General features: G+C 37.3%; 1 protein-coding gene across 5 annotated transcripts in view; it reads left to right on the top strand.

The window, feature by feature from the left end:
• Nucleotides 1-6,017, top strand: part of LOC113507243 — a 30,270-nt gene extending 24,253 nt beyond the window's left edge. For 3 of the 5 annotated variants that reach the window (XM_026890117.1, XM_026890116.1, XM_026890113.1), the window contains exons 2-7: nt 4-195; nt 1,004-1,183; nt 1,829-2,020; nt 2,548-2,728; nt 3,118-3,213; nt 3,483-4,056. In XM_026890117.1, coding sequence (XP_026745918.1) covers nt 164-195; nt 1,004-1,183; nt 1,829-2,020; nt 2,548-2,728; nt 3,118-3,213; nt 3,483-3,980 — 1,179 coding nt within the window. In that variant the 5' untranslated portion in view covers nt 4-163 and the 3' untranslated portion in view covers nt 3,981-4,056. Of the gene's footprint in view, nt 1-3; nt 196-1,003; nt 1,184-1,828; nt 2,021-2,547; nt 2,729-3,117; nt 3,214-3,482; nt 4,057-4,670; nt 4,844-5,327 lie in introns of those variants that run through there. The other 2 variants (XM_026890114.1, XM_026890115.1) reach the window with 2 other exon arrangements.
• Nucleotides 6,018-11,487: the final 5,470 nt, after the last annotated feature.

Genomic DNA, 11,487 nt, shown 5'->3' with positions numbered 1-11,487 from the left:
CAGTGCTACCATTGATAAAAGAAGAAAATCAGCTCTATGGAATTTCTTTACCAAGAAGGACAACCACTTGGCTACTTGCAATATTTGTCAGAAAGACTTCAGTTATAAGGGCACTATAACGAATCTGAGAAAGCACCTCATACACAGACATTCTGAGGGTGCAATGGAAAAGGATGAAAACAGTGACTCGGAAATGTAAGTGAATAACGTACATCTTTTATCCAAACTATGTCAGAAAAATAGTAGATTTTCTTGAGCGTTTTCCGTCTGGATGAATTTCTAATTATATAATTAATATTCCACAAACACACAACGCCATCTAGTCTCAAACTAGGCAAAGCTTGTATTATGAGTACTGGACAACTGATAAACATAGTTATGTATTTTTAAATACATACATATATATAGTTAAATTACCCTTACATACACGGAACAAATGATCATGCTCATCACATAAACATTTGTCCTGGGTGGGATTCGGACCCACGACGTCCGGTTTAGCAACCAAGGCTACTAACCACTACGCGAACAGGCTACTCAGATGTTGAAACGTATGTGAGTGAAGACCAATTACGTCACTTGTCAGTCGAAATTATATTGATAAGTGACGTCACACAAGATTTAAACTTACCGTATGAATCAATTTTTTTGTTTTTGCCGAGATTTTTTGGAAATCCATCTGACGATTTAGATTTTCTTTAAAACAAAAATCTTTTTCCTTTTGGAAAAGATATTCTGGACTGGCATCAAGTAAAAAAAATGGGTAAAGAATAATGATGATGGTATTTTTATAATAACTATCGTGAGACTGATTCATTATTAAATGATGTAACGGCTTACTCACGCGTATTTATCGGGGTAGCCCGACTAGTTTCGGACCCAACCGGAGTCCTTAATCATGAGCAGACGCGGCGGGATCGCGAGTCGAAACTAGTCGGGCTACCCCGATAAATACGCGTGAGTAAACCGTTACATCATTTAATGATGATGGTATTGTTTTCAGCGAATCAGGGAAAACTAATTTAATATGGAGTTGTTTCACGAAGAAGGACAGTACGATGGCGACGTGTAACGCGTGCCACAAGGAGTACAGCTACAGGTTCTCCACCAGCAACCTGAGGAAGCACTGGAGAGAGAGACATGTCAAGGACGGAGTCGATGACAACAGCGACACTGACTTAGAGTGAGTTGTTATAATACTTAGGTATTTTATCTTGTAAGAAACACGGCTCCCACTTTAAGGCATCCCGCAATAATCCTTTTTTGGGACCACATATCACCGTTATTGCAACTCCTGCAGTAAGGATCCACAATGCGCGAAAAAGACACTTTAGCGGTGTCATGCCCTAAGGGTATGGAAGTAAGTAGTTACTAGGATTCTGCTGTCTGTCTGTTTGTCAGGCATCTCACGAACTGTGACAATTGAAATTTGCACATATTATTCTGTGATTCCTGTTGCCGCGTATTGAAACTCTCCGATTATTGGATAGAGCCTGGAAACAGACTGATTATATTATACTAGCTTTTCGCTCGCGGCTTCGCCCGCGTCGATGTCGGTTACATCGCGTTTCTAAGAGAACTCTTCAAAAGTCCGGGATAAAAACTATCCTATGTTCTTTCTCAAGGTCAACTCTATCTCTGTACCAAATTTCATTAAAATCAGTTCAGTGGTTTTGACGTGAAAGCGTAAGACTGACAGACAGACAGAAAGACAGAGTTACTTTCGCATTTATAATATTAGTAGGGATGACCATTCGAAACTTTTCCTCTTTAACAGTTTTTAGAGTAATAACAAAGATCAAGATTCTAACAGCACAACAATTTCCAGAGAAATGTCACCACAGAAACTGAGTCCAACATGGAAGTACTTCGAGGTCCCGGACCCTGATACCTTCGTCGCGAACTGTAAGGTATGCGACCGGGAGGTCCCTTTCGAGTCGGTGTCGGACCTCACCCGGCACATCAGGGACCACAACGTGGCTATCAGTGATAGCGATGTCGAAGATATTGGTGATAAGAGGTAGGTTTTAAATTTTTTGACTCTAAGAGTGAAAACCGCAATTCGTAAATTCCTATTACAAAGGCTTTGCTGTCTGTCTGCCTCTCACCAGGCTTTATCTTATCCGAAACACTGCCTTGCCCCAAAAAAACACAATCTGCATCCCATGAAGCGAGCTAGACTGTTAAGTTTTTCACAGACCATGTATTTCTATTTTCTCTATATAACATAAATCTTACGTTTACTTAACTCACTTACTTATTTATTCGTAAATCAATACATATTTAAGCTACTAAGTAGCATTTTTGAAGGTTGCACCCAGTTTCGCCCACCCTTCACCGCTTCCTAAGTGCTTCTACAAGGCAGCAAACTCCTCAGAAGCACTCTGTTTTCTCGTTTACAATATCAATAGTAACATAAGTGTATAGGTGCTAAACAAACAAAATATTAAATATTTAAAGTCGCTGCACCTAAGCCAGTATAAAATTAACCAATCATCTCCTAAGACCAAGGTCAGCAGACCGACCAGCACAACATTTCGTCCACAGTTTACTTTCCAGGTCCCAAAATAGGCGGGTATCAGTCGCGTGGCAGTTCTTCGAGTGTGTAGACAAGCAGGCGAAGCTGGCGAAGTGCCTGATCTGCCAGAAGCAGTTCTCATTCAACTCCTCAGTCAGCAACCTGCTCAAACATGTCAGGAGAAGTCATCCAGCTTATAAAATTAATGATGTGAGGATATTAGCATACTTTTATTATAAATGCGAAGGTATTTGAGTGTTTGCATGCGTGTATGTTTCTTAGCTTCTCACGCCTAAACGGTTGGACTAATATTGATGTAATTTGGTATGGAGGTATCTGATACCTTTGGATTAACTGAGTTTCTTTTGACAATTCTTCTCAGGAAAGTCAGATAGGAAATGTCGACTACAGCGTTCCCAAAAAATACATGTAAAAGTGATGGTATATCCTTTTGCAGAATAAATCATTTCTTTTTATTTCGTAACATGAAGGTTAATTAACATACACACTTAGAGAAGGACTGTAAATAGTTAGCCTAGTTTTAAAACTAATAGCTCCCTTTTCAAAGTACTTTTTTCAATATCTTATTTTGCTTTTAGGGTACCGATGAAGTAAATACAAAAACTGTGATGATATCATCAGATGGACAGGTTTATGAGGTGGATGATGCCAAACATGCAGAAACAGAGGATGAGGTAAGGAATCTGACTTTCAAACTGTCTACTGGCTAGTCTTAAACATATAATATAGACGACAGGGCAAAGTGGTAACTGTGTAGTAACTATCATCATTATTAGTAACCATGTTGATCCCACTGTTGGGCATAAGCCTCTATTTACACAATTCTATATCTCACCTGTCGCATTTGTCTGATCCCTACTCTTGTTTCTTTTACATCTGCCAATTGTAAATTTGCGGTTTTTTTTTCAACTTTAATATCTCTTAATATGACATTTGTTTACAGAAAGACCCAATGGAAATGGATGCTATATATTTGGAAGACCTCGATGACTTACAAAACGGAATATCACCAAAAAAACTAAAAACTAACCTACAAAATCATAACCTAAAAATGACACCTGTCAAAAGAAAAATCAATAAAAGAGAACAGTTACAAGTACCAAATACTAGGCTACGAAATACTAGGATATTTAGTAACAGGTCGAATAACAGTTCCGATGACGATACTAGGGATAGAAAACCGAGTAAATCGGAAAGTCTTAATTATTTTGGAAAATATGTCGTTTCGTTATTAAGTGATTTGCCAAAACATGTTTCGGAACAACTGCAAGGGGATATAATTAAACAAATTATTACCACTAAGGTAGCTTTGCAGTCGAATTCTGAATGTTCCACAAGTAGTGAGGTGTATAAGAATCTAGTGAGTACTGAAGTAACTGTTACTACGGATACTGATATCAATGGAGTAAGTACCAATGATACAAATGGTTCTTGTACTTAGGTACTGTATTATATAACTGCTCATGGACTTCCGAACTTCTGAAAGGATGAACCGATTTTGTTAACGTAAAATTAAGATGAAACCAGACTGATTTCAATATGACTGCTTTTTAGTCGGTTAGTAAAATATTTTTTTAAGTGAAAATGTGTTTTTATTAACTTGACTTATGAATACCCTATTTACCTGCCTTTCTAGAAGCTCTAGCAAGTGATATATCTACAATCGGTCCATACAAAACACTCAAATGTATGAAGTTCAAAGTCACTTGACAAAGACTTGTCGAAACGAAATATCATTCTCATACATTTGGGCGTAATTGACGTTATTGAATGATGCAACGGTTTACTCGCGCGTGTGTATCGGGGTTGCCCGACTAGTTTCGGACCCAACCGGAGTCAATCCGGAGGCGCGATTTTATTGAAGTTAACGATTGTAGATAACGACGGAAATGCTCATTTATCATTATAACTCCATTCCTATCTGATGATGCGATATGCAAATATCAACTGAAATACCCGAAAGAATTTCCCGGTTCAACTCTTTCGCCCCGACAGCTCTTAATAGAGGGCTCCATACAGATTTGACACTGCAGCCCCTCATCAAATCACTTAAATAAAAAAAAGTGTCTGAAAAAAGTAAAAAAACCTTTCTCTCATTAGATTTTTCAGTCTATTCCCTCTTTGTCCACAGACGAAGACCCCGCCGAGTCATTAAAACTATCAGACGTATGGAGCTACTTCGAGCAGGAGTCTGACAGGCAGGCGTGCTGCGTGGTCTGCAGGACTGACATCAGTAACGACTATGAGGACCTGAAGGCGCATCTGCAGGAACAGCATCCGAAGCTGCTGCTGCAGATTATGCAGGTATGAGGTTTACGTTGAAAATTTGATTTTCCTTTACATAAACAGTGTTATTATTTCGGTTGTCAGTTGAAATCTAATGTACAAAAAAGCACGTAAAATATCCTGTTGTAATATTACTTTCGTGTATAGCGAGAGATTCTCTGAACTCCTCCGAAACGGCCGAACCGATTTAAATGTTGTTTTTTGTATGCATTTGGGTGGCGCCCTGGATGGTTCAGAGATTTACAAATTAGTACTGCCCAATGAAGTTTACGGAAGTTGCGAATTTTAATGAATTCTTCCATGGATAAAGCAACATAATGTTAGGTTGCTGTTCAAAAGAAAATGTTTTTATAGGAATATTTTTTATTTCTTACTTGCCAGTTACACTAACAACAAGAAAACAATAAATAAACGACAAAATCGGCGCTAAATTCCTTTATTGAGGATTTTTCTTTAAACATTCATAATCTACCCCTCAACTTACTCTCTCCTTTATTTTCAGGACAATGAACAGAATTCAGACGCAGAAGCATCGAACGCTGACGATAACGAAACATACACAGAAATAGTATATCTCGAACAAGATCCGCAAGTCGAAACGAGCAGAAAAAAGACACCTGTCAGAACTGTACACAAATCCGCGCCAAAATCGCCCAAGAAACGTCAAAGATTTGACAGCGACGACGACGTCCCGATCAAGAAAAAAAAAGAAGAAACCGACGAATTAGGCGCCTTTTTACAATATATTAGTGTTTTACTAAAAAAATTAACGCCAGACGCGTTTTCGAAAGTACAAATAGAGATTATTAATACGATTTTAAAAGCAAATACTGTTTCTGAGACTAGAACTTTGAATGTAGAGTCTAGCGGTACAGATAATGTCGCAAATGTTATTCCTGTCAGTGACTTGACTACTCTAAGTAATTTGGGACATAATTACACAATAACAGTCGCCGCGAAACCAAGTGACAATAACGTGACGAATATGGACAATGTCAGTTTGAGTTGATTTTGACAGCTGTCAAAATTACAGTTGCTTTCTTTTGTGTCTATACTTCTTTGTGACGTTACGCGTAAAATGATTGCGTAAGTGAAATGTTTTGCTTAAAATGTGAATTGAGAATACCTACGTATTCTTACTTTTTTTACGAATGTACTGTAAATAGTAGCAATTAAAAGTTTAATGCATTTTTTTTGTTTTGTATACTTAAGTTCCTCTTTTTTCTGAATAATCTGACATAAATATTTTTTTTTAATATAAAATATACGATTCGTTTTTAAAATGTACTTACCCTTAACTAAAAGTGATACTTTACATAAATTGAGATTACAGACAATACTTACGCTTACCTACAGCTCTTTTAATTCTTATTTTATATGTAAATTCATTTGCAACAAAAAATAGGGTGCTCGCTTTCATTCCCAAGGGTCTCCATAGAAAATGATTTAAAAAACTCCAAAACAGGTTTATTAAAATAGGGGTAGTTGTAATAACATAAATAAAACCAGAGACAGAACAATTTAAATTCATTTATTGTGAAGGCAACGACTATTTCAATAATTTTATTTATTTCGTCATAAACTTTTTGCTGATCTCTATTCCTTGACAAGACATTGTTGCATTATAGTATAGTGCAAGTGACAGTTGACGTTGACAGCTGAAGTGGCGGGAAACCTGGAAACAGAATTTGGCGGCCTACCAAACAGATATACACGGCTTAACGCTGCGACTTTCTTCGACAACTAAAAATCTTTTTTCATCTTTTTAATAAATATCCCCCGCATTAAGAAACTTAATCCTTGTGTCGCAGCGTTGGATCATCGAAACGCTTGTCCTACACATTCGAACCCGCGACATGTCGCGCACAGTGGGTTTGGAGACCTCAACCACTCGGCGTCCGTGGAGGAGATAATAAGTCACCAGACTGGTAGTGGCCCATCATGGTCTGCTCGGATAGTCAAGTGATATAGCTCACCTAAAAGAGGTAGCTATTGAAATGATCCTTCTTTTACGGATTTTATCACAGATTAATTTTACATTTTAGTTTCCGACGTTTCAACACCTTTGCAGGTATCATGGTCACGGGTAGACTTAGATGGCGTTTGTCTTGACAGGAGATGTTGCTCGTTCTACCTTCATTTTTAACTAATTATTTGTAAGACAGGGTGTTGTTGTGAAACTTGGGTTGGGATATACAAATCCTACGCCTGGATGAAAACCGCGACACCTCGCACTCTGTGGGTTATGGGTTGACCATTCAATCAATTAATTCAGCCCAGATTCGTCCACTGCTGGACATAGACCTTCCCAATTGCACGCCATCGAATCCCATCAATGCCGAACGGAATAACAATTATAAGTTGGGATTCAGGTGGCGGTGCAGGAGAACAGGCTGCAATATCATTAGGTCTCCCTTAAAGGGGACTTTCTTTGAACGCAGCAATATAACTATTTTGAATAGATTATTATTACATTTTTTTCGAAAAGATAAGGTGTCGCAGGCAGCCAGGGACGTAGGGGTAACCCGAAAGACGGCAATCTAAGTGTATCATTACTTGCGGGAAGTGTGCGCAGTGGCCGAAGCCTATGACCGCGAAATGATCGGTGGGGATAACGATATTGTGGAGGTTGACGAAACCCTCTCACAAACCTCTACACAAATAAATACCACAGGGGTCGGCTATTGCAACGTCAAACATGGTCCTTTGGCTGCATTAGCCGATTCACAAAAAGGATACACGTAGAACTGATCCCCAATAAAAATAGGGCAACTTTAGACCCAATCATTGCTGCAAATGTCAGACAGGACAGTTATATAATGTCCGATCAGCACCGGGCATACATGGGGGTTAATTTGAGGTTGGGTATGCGTGGACATTCAAGTGTCAATCATAGCCGTCAATTTACGGCGGGGACAATAAATATTCCTGTGGATCCTAGCCTTGGTATCCCAGGACCAGGTAAATTAAACAATTTCAGATGTGGGCCCTCTTGTCCCCGCCGATGAAAAGATCCCCGCCCCAAGCTGACACCCCCCCAGTTCGAGAAACATTTTATGAAAACATTAAAAAATTCGAAGGCCCATATCTCGAAAACGGTGCATCGTAGACACATGGTTCTCAGAGGTTAATTGGTTCCTAAGGCCATGGCGAAAATGAAAATGCAAAAAAAATATCTTTTTGTTTTCTTTGCCGCTCATAGTGCCCCTAAGCATATACTCCAACTCCTACACTCCGCCCCTAAGATGACCCACTGACCTTCCTTTTCGTATATTATTTTAAAAAAACTGTCTCACGAAAGTCATTACAAAAATATACTCTGTGCCTCTGTGCTTGTGTAACTAGGTGTAGATGTATTTCTACCCGAATCGGATTGGACGCAGTTGACAGCCGCGCTGAGAGTTCAATAACCGCGTACAGATGCATATTGCACAGTAACAGGTTCATTTATAAGGGGTGACGGAGTTCAAGTTATGTCAACGCGGTACGGTTAGAAATAAACGTTGGTTAAGGCCCGATTTTTCAATCGTCAGATAACTTTTATCTGAGTAATAAATATGGCCGTTTGCCATATTTTCTATAAAAAGCTGTCAAAACGTCAAACATATTCGTCGAATAAAAGTTATCTGGCGACTGAAAAATCGGCCCTAAATCAATAAAACTAAACAATAAAATTAAGAAGTTGCTGTTTGCTGATAGGCTCTTTAATTCGCTTTATAAAGCATAGCATTCAAATTTAAATGTCAAATTGGGTTTTCTAAAAAGAATAACATAAGTCTAGCATAAATTTAAATTTTCATCATTGATTTTATCAATTAAGAAAGATATTTCATTAAAGTTTTGATCGAGAATTTGAATTTGAGACTTTTTATTGCCAGTTGTCTCTTCAATTTGCCAGATGCGGCGGCACTGTAGTTTACAATTGTTTTTAAAATATAAAATCAAGGATTTACCGAAATAATCGTGAGTTTCGTTCAATATACTCATATTTTCGGAATCGCTATGTAAGTACCCGAGTGGTGTAAGTAACGCAAATGACCACTGTAGGCGACGTGCTGCGAGTTCGATCCCCGACACAAAATTAAATGCACAAAGACCTTAAATTGGTATGGTCTACAAATACTTGTTTCTAAGACAAGCTGTGTGCTAAAGTTTTAAATGTTTGTTAAAACTAATCGTGATACACGGTTTAGTTTCCAAAAACGGTTTAGGTGTTTGATTCAAACTTTTCGTGTTTGCACAACATAAAAGTTCATAAAACGTGTGTAGATTTTTAGAACACGTTAATGTTTGACAAAACTTTTTTACCAGCTGCATTATATCAAAGTTATGTAGTCTTATAAAAACGTCACTTGAGTCCACTCGGCTATCCGTGCTTGTACAGAATTTGGGTCTCTTTTTGCATAATATATAAATATATATAAAATATATAAATGCGGACAACATCACATACATTGTTCTGAACCCAAAGTAAGTTGCTAAAGCACTTGTGTTATGGAATTTAGATACAACGAAGGTACCACAAACACCCAGACCCGAGACAATGTAGAAATGTGAATTTTTACTTTGACCCGACCGGGATCGAACCCGGGACCTCAGAGCTAGCGACACCTTGAAACCGGTGCGTACGCCACTCGACCACGGAGGTCGCCACATGTAGGTAACTTTCTGGAACATCTCCGTCACCTTCGTAGTATTCATGCAGCATAGCAGCCATATTGTTATTTCGATAATTGCCATTCATATCCTTTTGCAGTAATTAGAGTTCGATGTATAAATTTTAAGTTGTCATTGTAATGATTTGGTTAAATTGTTTGTGAAGTAACCGTGCCTTATTTTTAAAACCTGTCCTCACTTCTAGTTTCTAAGAGATGTTTGCAAAACACCCCGCGACACAAGTATTAAAAAAATGGAGAAACCAAATAAAGTACTCGAGACCTTGTTACACAAAATGCGAAAACAATACGCATTACATATTCTGTACCTGTCCAAAACTCAATTAAAAATTCAGATTAGATCCAAGTCAAGGTTTTTATTACAAACAGAACCAGTTTTGTTCGGTTGTAAAACTAATATTTGCGATGTAAAAAAAGAGCTCGTAAAACTCGTTGTTGTGACGTTTGGCCGCCATCTTTGTTCTAGTGTCAGACAAAGGCTTATTTGTTGTAATAAAAATAAAGACGTATAATGCAATTACGTATAATAATAATGTGATGTTTCATTGTCTTGACTGGCCTGTTGTCTAGTTGTTAACGTGCCTGACTGCTATACCTTAAGTCGCAGGTTCGATTCTCACCCTGGACAAAGGTTTGTGTGATGTGCACGATCATTTCTTCCGCGTCTGGATATAATTTACCTATATTATGTATGTATTTAGAAATACATAAGAAGGTATGTTTATCAGTTGTCTAGTACTCATATTACAAGCTCTGCTTGGTTGAGACTAGGTGGCGTTGTTTGAAAAAAAATGAAATCGCAAATAAAACGCGAGGCTTCGTTGCAAGTTGTAATTTATAAAAAAAAATGCAAAATGTTTCACGCTTCCATTTTCTTCTTCAACAGTCCCATATTCTATACAGTTTAAACTAAAACGACCGAGCCGTTTTAGATATTAGTTTAAACTAACAGAAAAACCTGATTTCAATCCGATTTTAACTACAAATCGTTTCAAAAATCATAAATGACATAACCTAAAAACTTCAACATATTTAATTTTATTGATAAAAACTTGTACCGTTATGTACAGCTACGTAAAAATAAATATAGTTATTTTCCTCATTGATACAATAATAATAAAATGTGTGTCATTTATTTATCAATTGAAACAGTTACTGATAAACAATAGTGAGCAGTCACTAACCTTATTTGCTGCACACACTAAGTGACACCGCGCGTCAAACCACGCCGGTTACAAAAATATAACCTTAACGAAAATTTAAATCTACAAAAGCTCCTTCTAAAAAGCTTTAGAGGCGATCAACACAATTTGTACACGTAGATTTTATTTTAATTTGCAATTGTTTGTGATTTTGAAAGATTTTTGTCCGATATTTCTGCAAACATTTTTGTATTTTCTTCTATTCCAGGGCCCCCAATTTCAATGGATGAATGACAAATTTCAATGAGATGAATGAAATCAATGAATGACACTATTCGTATTTCCCTATACTTTCACGAATGCTTATCCTAAGTTTTGGAATGTCTTGTGTTGGCATGTGATTTGAACGTTTGGGGAAACCTCCCGCTAACCAGGGATTTAATTCCTTAGTGCGGGTAATAATTTATTTTTTAAGAAAAATATAGTTAACGAACGTGACTTAGTAACGTGCCCTTTAAGAATACAAATGTCAGTTAAAATTCGAATTTTAACTGTTAACTTACGATCCATTAACACATTCTATTTTTAGGTCAGTAAAAACTTTAACACAGTTATTTATATGTTAAATAAATGTTATAACTGCTGCACAAATATTTTCAACAAGTGATAATAATTCTGATAACGAAACAACTTTGACCCAATTTAAAGAAAAAAAAAACAAGTTGTTATGTCAAAAATGGCCTCTGGATACTATACATGAAACTAATATTATTATTTTAGGTATGTTGTGTTGTAAAATGTGTTAATTATTGATTATGCAAACAAGCGTGGTGATCAATGCTCG

The sequence above is a fragment of the Trichoplusia ni genome, unplaced genomic scaffold, assembly GCF_003590095.1.
Source record: "Trichoplusia ni isolate ovarian cell line Hi5 unplaced genomic scaffold, tn1 tig00001227, whole genome shotgun sequence".
NCBI classification, from domain to species: domain Eukaryota; kingdom Metazoa; phylum Arthropoda; class Insecta; order Lepidoptera; family Noctuidae; genus Trichoplusia; species Trichoplusia ni.
This window is presented reverse-complemented; position numbering and strand designations above follow the sequence as displayed.